The following is a 17,363-nucleotide window of genomic DNA, read 5'->3' as shown; positions in this document are numbered from 1 at the left end:
CAATTCAGGGGACACGGGTTCGAGCCCTGGTCTGGGAAGATCCCACAGGCCACGGAGCGACTAGGCCCGTGAGCCACAACTACTGAGCATGCGCGTCTGGAGCCTGTGCTCCGCAACAGGAGAGGCCGCATCAGTGAGAGGCCCGTGTACCGCGATGAAGAGTGGCCCCCGCTCGCCACAACTAGAGAAAGCCCTCACACAGAAACGAAGATCCAACACAGCCAAAAATCATTAAAAAAAAAAAAAAAAAAAAAAAAAAAAAAAGATATACAGATAGCAAATAAGCACGTGAAAAGGTGCTCTCTCCCTCTCTCTCTCTCTACTTTTTTGGCCAAGCCACGCAGTATGCAGGATCTCAGTTCCCCAACTAGGGATTGAACTCGTGCCCTCTGCAGTGGAAGCGCAGAGTCTTAACCACTGGACCGCCAGGGAAGTCCCGTGCTCAATATTGTGTTATTAACAAACTGCAAATTAAAATTACAATAAAATACTACTACATGCCTATTAGAATTGCTAAAATCCAAAAAACTGACAATACCAAATGCTGAAGAGGATGTAGAGCAATAGGCACTCTCATTCACTGCTGATGGGAATACAAAATGGTACAGTCACTTTTTGGCAGTCTTATCATTTGATACAGCAGTTGTGCTCCTGGTTATGTACCAAATTGAGTTAGAAACTTATGTTCACACAAAAACCTGCACATGAATGTTTGAGCAGTATTATTCATAACTGCCCAAAACTGGAAGCAATCAAGATGTCCCTCAACAGGTACATGTATAACAAACTGTAGTACAACCACACAATGCAATATTAAATATTATTCAGCATTAAAAAGAAATGACTTTATCAAGCCACAAAAAGACATGGTGGAATCTTAAATATTTCTAACTGAAAGTGGCCAATCAGAAAAGGGGACATACCATATGACTCCAACTATATAACATTTTAGAAAAGGCAAAACTGTAGAGACATAAAAAGCCTAGTGGTTGTCAGGGGTTTAAGGAGATGGAGGGAGAGATGAGTAAGTGGAGCACAGGGGATTTTTAGACCAGTGAAACTATTCTTTGATACTGTCATAGTACATACATGACATTATGGATTTGTCAAAACCCATAGACCTGTACACGTAAAGAGTAAACTTTAATGTAAACTGTGGACAATATGTTAGTAATAATTTATCAATACTGGTTCATTAAATGTACCACTCTAAAACAAAATGTTAAAAATAGGGAAATCTGTGTACAGGGGAAGGAAGGCAGATAGGAACTCTCTATAATATCTGCTCAATTTTTCTGTAAATCTAAAACTGTTCTAAAAAATAAAATCTATTAATTAGAAAAATCACTCACTGAATCACTGAGTGAAGCAGTGTAGAAAACGGACTGAAAGTGAACTAGAGGGAATGAAGGCAAGAATATCAGCTTGGAGGCTATGGTAATATCAACTTTCTCTCCCATCAACAGTGTATGAGAATGTATATTTATTCATGCCTTTGCCAAAAATGGGTATTATCATTGTTGGTGAAAAATAATTTATTCTAGTTCATATTTCTTTAATGACTAATGAGGCTCAGCATCTTTTCATTGATAATTGACCATTTGCAGTTCTTTTTTATGTCCTTTGTCTTTTTCAGTTGTTTGTTCTTACCTTGATTTACAAATTCTTTGAGTTTAACACCTTCTGTATTCTATCACAACTTAAAAAATATCTTTTGAATTTTATAACCATCATTTTTTTTATAACCATCATTTTTAATCACTGCATATTATTTCACCAACATACAACTTACTCACTGTTTAAAACCAGTTCTTAGTAGTTTTTCAATGTCACAGATATCATTATGAAAATTTTGTGCATAGAGATTTTTCTACATTATGAATTCTTTTCTTTGAACATATTTTTGGAATGGGAAATACTGAACTGTTGACTGCAAGCACATTTTTATACTTTCTATGAAAGGATATTATCAATTTATACTGCCATCAGCAATATATTAAAATACTAGATTCACTGCATACTCACAATCACTAGGTAGTACAGTATTTAAATATATTTGCTAATTTAGTAGCATAAAAATTTTCCTTTTGTTAATTTGTACTTTTCTTTATTGGTGAAAACCAACATTTTCTCAAATATTTACTTGTTTTTTCTTGAGAAATTTTGGTTTATATTCTTTGCTCATTAATGTAGGAGAATATAAAAATTTTTTCCTTTGAATGCAATAACAGATCCATATGAATATTTTAACTAATAATAAACTAGCCCTTTGCTGTCGCCATTTGCTGCAAATATTTTTCATGTTCTATGGTTTCCTTTTAATTTTAGTTATACACCTGTGATGTATGGAAAACTTAATTTTTATGCAGTCAGATCTAACGATTTTCTTTTGTGAATTCCATCATTTTAAGCTTAAATAATTATACTCCATTCAGTAGTTTGGAAATTATACTTTCTTTGTGTTTTTCCATGTTCCAATGATTTATACTTAACATATTAATCTCATAAACTTTAACTCGTTTACAATAATAATAGCTAACATTTATTGAGCATTCACTATATGACAGGTGCTATCATAGACCCAGTTTACATATGTAAATTTATTTAATCCTTACAACTACCTTCTATGGGTTAGGTATTTGTAGTATCCCAATTTCATAGATAAGGAAACTCAGGCTTTGTGTGGTTAAGTAATTCAGGTAGTATCACACAGGTAGTATACCTGGCAAAACCTGGGTATTAAGCAGCACAGTCTGACTCCAGAGCCTGTGCTTTTAACCGCTACATTATACTGATACTCAAGTTATCTCAATGACATTTTTAATAAATAATTCTTCTCTTAATCATTGTTTTGTAATGCTTCCTTTACTGAAATTCTTTTCACAGGGTCTCAGACTATTTAGTTTGCTCTCCAGATTTGTCTTTTTAGTAACAATACATGGTTTTAAATACTATAGCTATAAAATATATTTTAATGTTTGAAAGTTTTAGGATATGTGTTAGCATAATTCTAAAAGGAATATTTTTTTCTTGGCCGCGCCGTGCGGTAAGCAGGATCTTAGATCCCCAACCAGGGACTGAACCCATACCCTCTGCATTGGGAGCGCGGAGTCTTAACCACTGGACTGCCAGGTAAGTCCCTAAAAGGAAGACTGAGTACTTGAGGAAAAATGCAATCTTAATACAATATCCTTACCATACACTGGTGTCTTCCCTGGCAGGATGACGATAATGAGCTGCAGCCCTGAGTAGGTGTTCTTGAGATGCCGGAACATGGGCTCCACGCTGTCTGCCCCCTGCGCATATTTGCAGAAGCAAGGCTGGCCCTGGATGGGCATCCCTGCATCTTTAGAAATCTTACGCAGCTGGTCCGTGAAACCCCTAGAAGGAGAAATCACTAAAAATAAAACCTTTGTCTAGTCAGCAACACCTACAAAGTAGTAATGGAAAGTTTGGGAAGGGAATGGAGAATGATGCAAAGATTTGTGTGCTCCATATAAGAAGAGGTCACCAGACTACTGATGTTAAGGGCAATGGTGGGTCAGTAATCTATTTTGCAAACTAAGAACACTACTGTACAGTTATGTGGCATTTTGTAGTTCACAAAGGACATTAGTAATAGAGTATGCTGGTTAAGAGCTCAGCTCTACAGGTTCCAGTTCTAGTTCTGTTACTTACTAGCTATGGAATTTTAGGCAAATTTTTTCAGTTTCTCTCATCTGTAAAATGACCACTTTCAATACAGGGTTGGTGTGAAGATTAAATGAGATAATACATGTGAAGCACTTAGCACACTGCCCAAGACATGGTATAAAAGCTTGATAAATTTAAGCTATTATACATTTTCTAATTTGATTCTGACAAGATTCATAAGAAAGTGGTAGGTAAGGTATTACTGCCATTGTATAAATCAGGAAACAGTTTCAGGGACATTAAGTATTTGACCAAGGTCAAATGCTTATTAGACAAATGGCAAGAGTAAGAACTATGACCTAGTCCAGAATTTCTTTCTGCAATAATACCTATCTGACACTAGGATAGCAGGAAAGATTCTGTCCTCAGAAAAGATTAAAAAAAACAAGAAAACATTTAAAAAGAAATGAGGCAGACAGCACTTTAATGTACTTTTATCCACAGTGAAAAAACAAAAGACTAATAATTTCTTATTTAAACAAAATTCTGCACTTAGTCTAGGATAAATAAGTAATAATGTTGGGGTTTAACAATCACTTTACTTGTTTTTAAAACAAATACGGTCCTAAGTCAAGGATCTAAGTGATCTTTGCGCAAAAACACTGATTCCCTCAGGACAGAGATGAAGTTTGTAGAAATTCCCTTCTCCTTTTCCTTATTAGTATTTAATTCAAGAAAGTATGAAGTTGAATATTTTCAGTTAGTCTGAACAAGAGCCATAAGCCCAATGATTATGAGACTTCTATCAAGCCATGAATAACAAATGTAAAATGAAAAGAATAACTCAAAGCTTGAAAAACAGTTGGAGGTGTTTTCTTTGGTCTCTGGAGGTCAAGTAAGATAATAGCAGCGTTGTCTTTAACTGTCCTCATGACATTTTACTTGAAAGCCAGGGGATAAAAACTATACTAAAAAAATATACTAAGTGAACCTTAAGACATAAGATTTGGAGCTAATAAAAAGGAGTGAACAGAATTAAATAGAAAATAATTTTTCTCACATGAAGGAGGCAAATTCTGAATTGACCTGGGGTAAACTGGTCTCTACGTCACTCAAGAACTATTCATTATGGGCATATTTTATAGGATCTGTTAGTGGAGACTTAAATTAGACCATAATCATTTTCTTAGGGAAATTAGATTCCAGAGGGGAGATAAGAAACTTACACAGATAATTGTAATTCTATTTTATACAGGAAGTGACAAGTACAAATGGAGAGGATATTGATAAACTACTATGTTTACTACTATGGATTATTTCCAGCATCACAAATCACAGAAGACTGGCTATTATTTAGAAATGTAGAGATAGGAAGGAGGCATTTTCAGTAAAGAGCAGCATGAGTGGAAATGGAAAAAAATACCAGACAGTTAGAGGGCATACAGTACTCAGTTTCTTTGTCCAGAATATATGAAAATGGAGAAAGGACTTAAGAGGCAAATGAAAAAATTCTAATATTATACTGATTTTTAATGTTATTCTTTGTCAAAGAGAAACCTGAAAGTTTTAGAGTGGAGGTAGTCACAAGTGGAGCTGGTGCTCTTTTCACAGTAGCACAACTCCTCAAACAAGAGTAACAGCAGAAGCCCTTGAGGCTGCCAATGCCCCAAAGATTAGAGAGTCCCAAAGGAGAGGGCATAGAGGAGAAAGGAAGCCAAAGTGATAAAAAGAAACCAGGAAGGCAAGAATGGAGAGAATGTCAGGAAGGGAGTCAATTGTATCTAATGCTGCACAAATTTTGAGGAAAAATAATGGCTGAGAAGAGACCATTAGAATTGATAAGCACAAAGATACTGAAGATCTTCCAGTAACCAGTTTCAGCAGACCACTAAGATTTCAAGGAAGGAGAGAGAATGGAAGCCTGGAAGCCTTAAGTCAGGTAAAATGAAAAATGAAGATTTTGGGGGTCTGTTTTAAATTTAAACAGAAGATTGTTGAGGGAAAGAATCTGGAGAAGAGGAAAAGTAGTGGAGATGCAGGTCAAATTTTGGAAAGTAAGGACGTGAAAATGAGAAGTAAAATGACTCTTTCAAAGAACTCAATTGAGAAATAAGGATGTTATTTAATCCTCATTCAGTAAATAGGTACTATTATCTCTATTTTTAAAAGATGAAAACTGAAGCATAATGAGATTAAATAAATTATCCATGGTAGTAAGACTAGGAAGTGGCAAACCTGAGAATTTTATCTAATCTGTTCGCCATCAAAAGCCAATGGTACTCCTGCTATACCACATAAGCTAGTCTATGAGGATGCTTGTAAGAATGAATCAGTGACTTAGATATGACCAACAAATTCAGGAATCTTCATCAAAGTAATGAGAAGAAACATTTTTAAAGGTTCAGTGATTAAATATACTTCATATTGAGGCAACACTGGTTAGAATATTAGCTGAGTAATTTAAAACTGAAATACAAAATTTAAACACAAAATGGTCCCAAAGTTAAACTAATGACAAGCCTTACTTCAGTATTTCTTCTCTACACTGCCTCTGTGTGGCAAAACAAGCTATAGCCCACATTTTGATTTCAACTCCTGTGTGGAACTGTTTCCCTCGCATGTCCCATACTCCATGGCTTGGTGTTGCTACTGTCCGATTCTACAGAGAAAGAGAAATAATAAGGCAAAAATGAACAAACATTTAATATATAACTTATTTGAATGAGCTGAAAATAAGCATTTCAAATTGCTGAACTGATATATATCTGATATTCTACATGGAATAGGCTGTTCTAAATCAATATTTTGTATTTTTATCATAGAAAAACAAAAGTTCTACTAAGTTCAAGCAAAGACACTGATTTTGAAACAAACAAAAAAAATTGTTGGAACAATAAAACACTTTTTAAATTCCAGACTTAGCTAGGAAGCCCTTCTCTCCATACACAGAAACTGTATGATTATAATTTAAAAACTATCAAGAGGTTTTACCCGGCCACCATACTGGAGCATAGGTGCTGGAAGTACACGTCCGGTTACATGGGCCATTTCATCCCGAACTTTAAATTGAAACTCCTGAACAAACGGATCTGTTTCATAATTTGCACTTCTTACCTAACAACAGAAAAAGTTTGTAGTTACTTTCAAAATTCCCCCAAATTCCCTGCTTTAAAACCCTCTAATTTTTTTTCTTCACTGTGTCAACAATGTTTTATAATACTGACAGGTATAGATAATGGTACCCTCACTATAGAGCAGAGAATCTTAACTTGGGGACCACAGATCATGAGTGGACTGTAGGAAGTCTGTGAACCTCCTGATAATTTACAGAACATTTAAATGTATTAGGTTGCATAATAAGAAATTTCAACTATTTATGACTCATGAAAATGGTAACTTTATATGATTAAGCCTCATATACTTTGGGAGGGTGGTTGAGAGACTGCAAGAGAAATAAATATAAGGTTGGCCAAAAAGTTCATATGGGTTTTCCCCTAATATCTTATGGAAAAACCCGAATGAACTTTTTGGCCAACCCAATACCTGACCTAAAAATGGTTAATTACTTCTAATTAGAGGATCTGGATATATACTATTGAAATTTATTTTATGCAGATCTCGACAGCAAATATCAATAATCCTAAGGCTTTTGTTCCTAATGGATTACAAGTTATACAAAATCTTGAATATTTTCAGATAAAACACAGCACATTATAAAATTTACTTAAGAGATACACTTGAGACAGAAAAGAAAGCCAGTATGAGATACAGAGTATAATCTTTATGTAATATACCAATACATGCAAAGATAAAGAATTTATTGTAATTCAGTGTAGACTTGAATCTCAAAAGTGTAATTCATGCTCATAGTGTGCTATAATGTGTTTTTCAAAACATATTTACTTAGTCTCAGGATAAAGGTCAAACAAGGTTACAAAAAAAGGCAATGCTCAATTCTTTGAGTAACACTCTATTAAAAAACACTGTATAATCTAAATATGTAAAAAGAATCTCCCCACAATGTGCAGGAAAATTTGTTTTCTAAATTAGGCATCTAATTAATGCATCTAACTAATGTATCTTTTCTTCAAGCTTAAATGCCATTTTTTTCTGTAAGGTTACAAACAATAACAACAACTACTATTTACCAGGAGTTGCTAGGTGATGTGCTTGGTGCTAAATGTTTTATAATTAATTTTCACAATAACCTATGACTGTAAAGTAAGTCTTTTATAATCTTTATTTTACAGAGGATAAAATTAAAGCTCAGTAAAGTTGAATGATTGGCCTAAAACCATATAGCTGAGCAAGTGATATATAATTTGAAACTATGTACATTCTGATTCTAGAGTTCCTACTCTCAATCACTGCACCAGCCTACCAGATGCTATAATTATAATAATACAATAATAATAACAGTAAGTGAGTAAAGAAGTTAGACTTTGAACCCAGAGCCGTTAGATTCCAAAGCCTGTGCTTTCAATCACTGTAAAATATCATATCTCTGAACAGAAAAGCTGTAATAAATGAGTTAGAACTAGTTACTGAGATTTTATAGAGATAGTGAGAGGTTCTAGTCTCTTAAAGGTTTTAAAATTTTGTCATAGTAGATCAGAGAAAAATTCATGATGAGAACCAGCCTGTATTTTCCTAATTAAATATCATGTAATAACTTACTCTTTACAAACTGTAAGGGAAAAAAAGGTCTTCTTTTTTTTTTTTTTTTGATAATTGGCTTACAAAATGAAAGAGCCAGTTCTGTAACCCTTTTCCAACAATCTCTAAAACTGCTTTTGAAAGTGTTATTAAGTTGTTTTGGGTAATGTTCTTATTTCTAGATTTTTTTCTCTTCACTTGGGCAATTTACATGGTATTCAAGAAGAGAGTACGATAAGATCCAGTTGCCTTCATTTTTCATTTTGCCTTAATTCCGTCAGTTTTAAAAGTAGTATTGATGTCTCTTTTCTCCCCATTTAGAACAAGGAGACAGCTTAGAGATCCCATACGGCTGGAGCTGTCTTATATTTCTTTATTCATCCTGTACGGTTACCAGTGTTTACAATGGAGCTAAGCCATCCTACTTTGTGTGCTAAGACTCTCACCATTGCTAGTCATAAAACTTTGACTTTTCTTCGTTTTCTCTTCCTCTTTTAGGTGGAAGGTAAGAAGGTCCAGTTTGTTAAACTGAAACATTAGTTCTGAGAGTATCTGTTCTGAATCTAATTAAAGAGCTTGGGGTTAAATTAGAAGGATCTAACACTTTTCATAGAATCCACTAAGATTCACCCCTAGAATACCACTAGATTACTTCCATAATCTCTTTTAATTCTGACAGCCCATGAAATGGTAATAAGGTATGAGTTGATAAGGACGTGGTTCTTTAGAGCTCATCCTAATATGTTTTTAATTTTCATTTCTAGGATTAAGTACTAACCAATCTGCTAATTTCCTCTTGTCTATCTGGTGCAGATCTTGCTGTTGCTTTGATCATAGTGGAGGTTTGATTGTCCGTTAGCTTCTTGATACATCGTTGCCCTGCCACAATATTACAGACCTACAAATGGAAAAAAATTTTGTACTAGATATACACATCTTTCTTAAAATTCTGAGCGCCAATTACATGTGAGATTAAATTTTAATATCTACTCCATTAAACCACTTCTGTTTAATATCATGTTAAGTAAAAAAGCAGTAAACAATACTGCTTTACAGTATGATTATAATTAGGTAAAACGTACACTGCATAAAAAGGCTGAAAAGAAGTGTACCAAAATGCTAACAGTGGTTACATTTAGAGTGGTAGGACTGTGGATGAATTTTTTCCCATATTATTTTATAGCTGAAAATTTAGAATAAAAGGAAATTTAAAAACAGTCAGTCTCCAAAATAAATGTGAGAGTATGAAGTAAGTTATAGGTCATTAAAACCCCCAACAGAATGATGAATAAGAGGATATTAATAAGCAGCCTAAACACATTACTTCTAGTGGCAGATAGGTATGTTTCTGCTCCTGCCCCACTTGCAGACAGGGAAGGTGTGGGTACTTCAGCTGAAGAGTATACTTTTCTCTGAAATACTGTGCTACTGTTCTCTCCACAGTTTGGCCATTTTCTAACTGTAAAGGAAAGCTGGAAAAAAAAAATTACACATTAACAACTCTTATCTCATTATGAGCCAGCAAAACTCCCAATCTACTAACTAGAGCAAGCTGCCTCACATCATCTCTGCTCTGACAAACACCAGCTTTTCTTACGTTTGATGACTGGCAGGCCTTCTTGTTACATTACAAACACGGTATTTCCGTCTCATTGTTCCACAATGAGTCACTTCAACCTTCAGACCTGTTCCCAACAAGAAAAACTGAGGTTATAGAACTGTCACATGTAAAATATTTATAACTATAAAGCCTGTTCACTACTATAAAAACTCAAATTCTAAACAGAAAATCTGTGATACAGGCAATGTGATATTAACAAAGAATTTTATATATAACATTGTTAACAACGGTTACAATCATGAGAGACCTAACTCCAAACCTTTTCCCTATTCTATCAAGCTATTAAAAAATAGTATAAAATTTGCAAAGCCTGTATATCAAGGGATAAAGTTCTCCATTAATAAAAAACCCTGCTTATAATGCAGGTTTTTATGCTGGTCGAGGGAAGGAGCAAAGGGAGTTATGATAATTTTCAAGATATTCTATAACCTTCAAAGTATGTGATATCTCATTTGCCCAGTAATCACATACTGACTGAAGATCATAATTTCATATAGCTGAAGAATAAAGTCCTTCAAAGATTTTTAAAGCAGGAAGGAAAAAAAAAAAATTCCAGGCCCTTTTAACAGAAGTGGAGTGACAATTTCGTTGAAGGATAATATAGTGATACAGTTCTTTTACTACTATTAGAAATCAAATGCAACCAAAATAATTTCTAGAACAGGTAATCCAGACCTTCTTATGGAATCAATGATCCCTTTGAGAATCTGATGAAAGCAATAAATTCTCAGAAAAATGCAACATACACTTAATTTAGCATATGAATTTAGTTGTTCGTGGATCCGTGCGTCCATTTGTGGACCCTAGGGGTTTGCGGATCCTAGGCCTGCTTTAGAAAGTGAAGCTGTGGGCTTTTAAAACACTGGTTGAAATTCTTTGGGATGAATTTTCCTATGCAGTGGTGTACAAAAGAATTTTCTGAGATGATGGATTGTTCTACATCTGTGCTAAAATCACCAGCAATATGTTACTGCACACATGAAATGTGGCTAGTGTGACTAAAAAACTAAAATTTTAATTTAACTTTAATAAATTAAAATTTAAACAGCTACATGTGGCTAGTGGATACTCCTGGAGCTACCTAGAGATGTTAACAAACAGATACAGTGGCTACTGGTCACAGATAAGCAACTCCATTTCTAAGGCCTGTACTCCAAAGGAGGAAAATCTAAAAAAGGGTAGATGGAGAACAACTTTTAGTTCCCTGATAGTATTTACAGTTAAACTTTTATATTATTTTCCTTTTATATCTGTGTATCCTATAGTGCAGAGGTTCTCAACCAGAGGTGACTCTGACCTCCAGGGAAGGTTTGTTAACGTCTGCAGACATTTTTGATTGTTATGACTGGGGGTGCTACTGGCATCTAATACATGCTAGATTTTGGAATGCTTGGATCCAGGGATGCTGCTAAATTATACTGCAATGCACAGGACAGCACTACCTCCCATCCCCGACCACAACAAAGAATTATCCAGCCCAAAATATCAATAGTGCCAAGGTTGAGAAACCCTGATACAGTATAACTTATTTTCGTATCTACTAACTGCAGAACCAAACACAAAGTTCAATCATAGTAATATTTTCTTATGACATATCAGCATAAATTAAGATGTTAAATGGACACAGTGTCACTCTACCAGATTGGTATGAGATTTTCTTAAGAACTACTCCTAATTGAATCAGTGAGAAATAGTTTTTATTAGTAACTACCTTTATAAAACTAAAATGTCAGATCAATTAGAGCATTTACTATGCCTCTATAAATAAGACTAGAAAATACTACCAAGAGAAGGCCTTTTAAGAAGGAAACACCAACAATATGAAGTAAGCAAGATGTAAAAATATTGTTTAGGGGGAAAACACGATAGAAAAATTTAAAACAAATTTCTGTTATCTATACCACTTAGCAATGTTTTCAAATCTTCCCCTTGAATTAAAAAAAATTATCAGTAAGGTTCTACAAGCCTACTAAATAAGTTTTTATCAAAAATAAAATTGATGTAAAGCAACTATACTCCAATAAAAATTAATAAAAAAGTAAAATAAAATAGATACTCTTACATACATATGGTACTTTTACCATAAACTTCCTCCAATATTTCTGCTATTTAACGATGATGAATTACTGCACAAAGAAACCACCCTAAAGTTACCATTAAATATTTAGGAAAAAGTTCAACTAGAACCAAATAATATTGTACTAGGAAATCTATTCATTATAGCACACTTTGTATCACTATTTAACAATTTTCATCAAATTCCTCATGCTAACTAAAAATTAAACCCAAATACATAATACAAAACATGTAACTTTGATTCTCTTGTGTAGCTGAGGTAGGAATACATGACGTACTTTAAAGAGTCCTCTTTAAAAAAAAAGCCTTCTTGACTTTGAATGGAGGAAAAAATCATCAGTATGTCAGTTAGATCCAACTCAGATTTTTCTACCCCAAATCTACAGTCATAGGTGCCTAAGGATTAGATCCAAATCCAGGGGTTAGCAAAAAGCTGAAATTTTAAAAAATGGACTAGATAATTCTCTGCCCAGGTCCCTCCCCAAACCCTCCATCCAACAAAAAATGTTTTTGGCTTTAATAAATCAAATATTTAACCTATAAACTTGGCTTTACCTTCACTATAACATCAACTTTATAATGCTTTCTAGTCATTTTTTCAGTCATTTCTTTGGCCCCCTGAGCAGTTGAAGTTAAGATCGAGTCCATGCTCTTCGGGCAGCAGTTGAATCCTTGTTCTGTACATCTTGTATTTTCTGTGATAGAGTGGTGATATGAGTTGATTGCATAGTTACCGCAAAATAATGTAAGTGACTTCATGATATCAGAGGTGGTAACTAAGCAGCAACTCCACTGGAAACCATGGCATTTAGATGATCACATATTAATGGTGGGTAATGCACTACCTCCCAACAATGCTCACTGTGCAGTTAATACAGATTATGAAAGGACAATGGTATGATTGCAATATAAGAATATATAACACTTTCTTATTCTGACACTTAAATAACTTGAGATAAATGGATGCCTATTTTCAAAGCAGGAAGAATTTTCCTTTAAATGTTTTATTACAATGACCATCTCTCTCCTGGTTACTAAATGGCAAAGAATAAATGATTACTGGAGCAAGCAGGATGTATTCAACTATACTAATTGATTTGGGGAACTGAAAGATGTTCAGAGAACAAACTTCAATGCTTCATTCAAACCACAAGCTAAAAATTGCCTGTAACAAATAGGTAAAACCTTAAAATAAAATGACATAATTATTTCTGACAATTTAAGATCTAACATTTAGTATAAATAGAATTTATACTATTCATTCTAATTAGAGGATATCTAATTTCTCTTTGTGTCTAAATAATAAAGAACTAAATACAGTGGAGTCACATCTTACGTGAGGATTAAGTTCTAAAGTCATGAACAAGGCAAGAATTTTACATAATCAAAATTACTCTTGAAAAATCCCTTAAATTGCAGATAAAGTACACTATGTGTGGGTTTGCACATAAAAGTGTACATGTATATAGAAAGCTACAATTATATAAACGATAAATATATACAAAATATAAATTTTAGGACACAATTGAAATTAATTTTTAATTTTTCTCTTTGGAAGACCATGTAGAGATGAATTTGTGTTAGTAAAATATACATACGATGCAACACCACTGTATACATTTTAGTTGCTAACTATAAAATAGTCAAGATCAATGGTCAACTGAATAATGTATATGAAATTACTAAGTTTCAACTCTAGAACAACACATGAAACAGGCTAGTCCCATATCCATAAATTTACAAAGGAATAAAATATTCTGCTATCATTTCAGAAAAATAAAGAAGTCATTATATTATCGATAGAATACGTTCAAAGAATGGCTCCAGTTCTCAAGTGACAATGTTTTTGGAATAAGCTTCGTATTTTTAACAGTATCATAGAAGCATTTTCCTAACAGATACTCTTATACCTTCAGCTAGTAAGGGAAAATATTGACAAAAAATTAGCTAGTATCAATATTAATTCCATTACTTGGTATTTCTTTCATTGAAACACTACCTAAGATGTTATGGTAATGAATTTAATGTGACATTTTATAATTAGTCCATATTTTTACTGGTGATGTTACATGAACAGATTTATATCTTAAAAAATTCCAATGGAAGTTTGTTATATTCATGCATTTTATAGTTAAGTTGTTCCAAATGCTAATTAACTCACCTTTTATCTCTTTGGTGAATTTTACCCGATGAGAATCAGTCAGAGGTCTTGGCTGCTCATCAATATTGTGAATGTCAAGAACTTCACACATGAACTGAATTACAGGTTGTGCTTTGTAGAAGGCAGTGGCAGAAACTAAGAAGAAAAACACAAATAGTACAAATTAATGTTTCCTTTAAAAAAACTCAAAAACTTGATCTCAGGCTCCATGATAATTAACTAATACAGAGTTAAAATTACCCTTTTATGTATACCTATATACATATAAAAATATTTCCAAAGTTAAGCAGTTTAAAGTTGAACTGTTTGACTGGAAGACAAGCACAACAACAGAAAAGCCTAATATTACAGTTTTTATAATCTATCTCTTATCATGGGTAACTGAATCATTCCATTTCCTACTACATGTACAGAGCAGTGTTCTGGCTATGAAACAAGGTCTATAAGGGGACAAAGAAGGCCAGAGCACCTTAGAAGAAGAAAGGGTTAGGTATTATTTCTTAAACAAAGCTTTCTGTGCCACCCTAGACTGCTTATCTATTCTAGCGAGAGCTCTCCCTGTCTTGCACAGATTTGAGAAGACAATGGTATTAAATGTTACTAGTGCTAATCCAAGCTACAGGTAGTAATAGTAAGGTGTATCTGCCCAATGTTATCTAGCTACAGTCAGCAGTCTTCCAAGAGCCAACAAGTATGATTTCTTAATCTTGGGTTTTGGAACTAGAAGAGCTTCTACTAACCAATAGTTAGTAGACCACCATCACTCATTTCTTAAATACATACTTACTGACTGCTATTATATGCTATAAAGGCACTGGGGATACAGTGAAAAGTAAAACCAAAACAGACAATAAGCTACATGCTATCATGTTTTTTATTTAAAAAACATGTCTACTGTGGTGCTCTTTCTCTTATCCTCCTTGGTTTAGGATTAAATGTCTTCCACAAAATGTCCCTCATCTCTGGAAGGATATTTATCAAGGTTTTAAGTAGTTATCTCAGGTAGTAAGGCTACTGTAGATATTTTTTATTTTCTTCTTTTTGACTTTATCTTTAAATCTTCATTTTTTAATAGTGAGCGCATATTACTTTTTCTTTATTACAGAAATAATATATGAATGAAGTCTCATCCTAAAAAATTTAAACAATATAGATATGCACAGTAAAGACTTCTGGTCTCCAAGTATCTTTAAGAAGCAACCATTATTAGTACTTAGGTATGTATATATCCTATTCTTTTAATATGCACTTAGATATAAAAATGCATATACAACTTTCTTTTTTTACATGAGATCAGATAATAAATGTTCTATGACTTCTTTTATTATTATTTTAAAAACTAACAATGTATCTTAGAGATCTTTTTATTCTGCAGTTTGGGTGCATGGTAATTAAGTGAATATATATTCCCTTCCCCTCTTAATGAAAAGGAACACAAATGATAAAACATTAGAAACACTATTCTGGCCTTTGATTTCTTTTTTCTCATTATATATCTTAGCGATAGATCTATATGTACTAATATGGAACTATATCATTCTTTTTCACAGCTGCAGGATATCTCATTGCATGGACCTACTTCATGTCCCTCATGATGGATAGTTATGTTGATTTTGTACTTCCATCCAAATAAACTTTAGAAATACCTCCACAATTTCAAACTAACTAAAAAAAGAGAGACTGGTAAGACTGTATTAGCATTCTGGGTATCCTATTCAAATCCACAGTACTTTAAAAAAATGTATACATTACATTCTTCTATTAAAAAATGTGAGAATATTGTTGTACATTAAAACAAGGCTGGCAGGACACATACCAAATAAGCACATATTGCTTCTGTGTGAATTAAAAAAAAAAAGTGGATAAAGGAAAATAAATACATGGTAATTAACATGCTTATTTTGTCTTTCCTTTAATCCTACAGGTAAATTTTCTTCACTGGATTATTATAATACTAGCATTCACAACTAATGTGTCTTATCTCACAGAGTTGAAACTACTAAACAAACATTATTTATCCTGTTTAACATTCTATTAATTTTCCTTAGTGTTTATCCCACTGTTCTTCTAATCATTACTGTTCACCATCTTCCCCACAGCAACGTGGGCATCTGAGGTAAAAATTAAAGTTAGTGAAGGAAAGCTCTTACAAAAGATGGGATGAAATCAGTGAGTACAGTTGAATTAGGCATGAATTTCAATCAGCAAAGATCTGCCTCTCTATCCCTTGGTTAAATCCTTAACATTTTATAAACCTACATATTTATGCATTTTTTCCTTCTTTCCCTTTCACAGATCAGCTGAGTTTAACTGAAAAAGTAATATTTACATTTAATATTTTTAAAACCTATTAACAAAATATACATTAACACACTAAAGGAAATAAACATACAATCATTTCTACAGATAATTACCCTCAAAAAAGCATTAGATAAAATTCAGCACCATAACTAAAAGTCTCACAGTACCAGGACTAGAAAGGAGCTTCCTCAATTTGATAAAAGTTATCCGCCAAAAATCTATGGTAAATTCAACTTCATTTAATAGAAAGTGCTAGCTGGCACAGGAATGCAAGCTAAGAGAAGTAAAAGGTAAAAAGATTGGAAAGGGAGAAACAAAATTATTATTCTTCACAATATGACTGTCTAGAGAGAAAACCCAATAATCTATAGATAAATTATAGAATTAGACAGTTCAGTAAGGTTGCTAGATTTAAGATCAACATATAAAAATAAAATTACATTATTATACATTAGCACCCAACTTAAAATGTAATTTAAAAAAGATACCACTTAATATCACAACAAAAAAAACATAAGACATGAGATAAAATCTGAACAAAAGATGCATAAGACCTATAGAAGTAATAGGTATCTTTACTACTACAGAAAATCTAAATAAATGGAGTATACACCTTATTAGTATAAATTATTTGTAAATTAATCTGCAAATTCAAGGCAATTTCAATCAAAATACCAATAGGATATAACCCCTTGACCTCTGGAACTTAAGAAGCTGATACTAAAATTAACATGAAAGAGAAATGAAACAAGAATAGCAAAGATAGTTTTTAAGAATAAGGTCTGCTCTAACATTCATCGAGATCTGTTATAATCCAATTCAAGTCAAGAGACTGTGGGGACAGACACACAGACCAGTAAAACAGACTTGAAAGCCCACCTTATACAATATACAAAAACAAATTCCTATTCAGAG

General features: G+C 33.3%; 1 protein-coding gene across 3 annotated transcripts in view; it reads right to left on the bottom strand.

Moving 5' to 3' along the window:
* Window positions 1-17,363, bottom strand: part of AGO3 (argonaute RISC catalytic component 3) — a 129,435-nt gene that overhangs the window by 45,376 nt on the left and 66,696 nt on the right. For all 3 annotated transcript variants that reach the window (XM_007182514.3, XM_057545717.1, XM_057545721.1), the window contains 7 exons: window positions 14,148-14,282; window positions 9,887-9,974; window positions 9,614-9,761; window positions 9,068-9,187; window positions 6,625-6,747; window positions 6,159-6,292; window positions 3,197-3,381 (listed from right to left, as the gene is read on the bottom strand). In XM_007182514.3, the coding sequence (XP_007182576.1) occupies window positions 3,197-3,381; window positions 6,159-6,292; window positions 6,625-6,747; window positions 9,068-9,187; window positions 9,614-9,761; window positions 9,887-9,974; window positions 14,148-14,282 (933 nt within the window). The remainder of the gene's footprint in view (window positions 1-3,196; window positions 3,382-6,158; window positions 6,293-6,624; window positions 6,748-9,067; window positions 9,188-9,613; window positions 9,762-9,886; window positions 9,975-14,147; window positions 14,283-17,363) is intronic.

The sequence above is a fragment of the Balaenoptera acutorostrata genome, chromosome 1 (genome assembly GCF_949987535.1).
Source record: "Balaenoptera acutorostrata chromosome 1, mBalAcu1.1, whole genome shotgun sequence".
NCBI lineage: Eukaryota > Metazoa > Chordata > Mammalia > Artiodactyla > Balaenopteridae > Balaenoptera > Balaenoptera acutorostrata.
The sequence above is the reverse complement of the archived record's forward strand: the minus strand, read 5'-3'. Positions and strand labels throughout refer to the sequence as shown.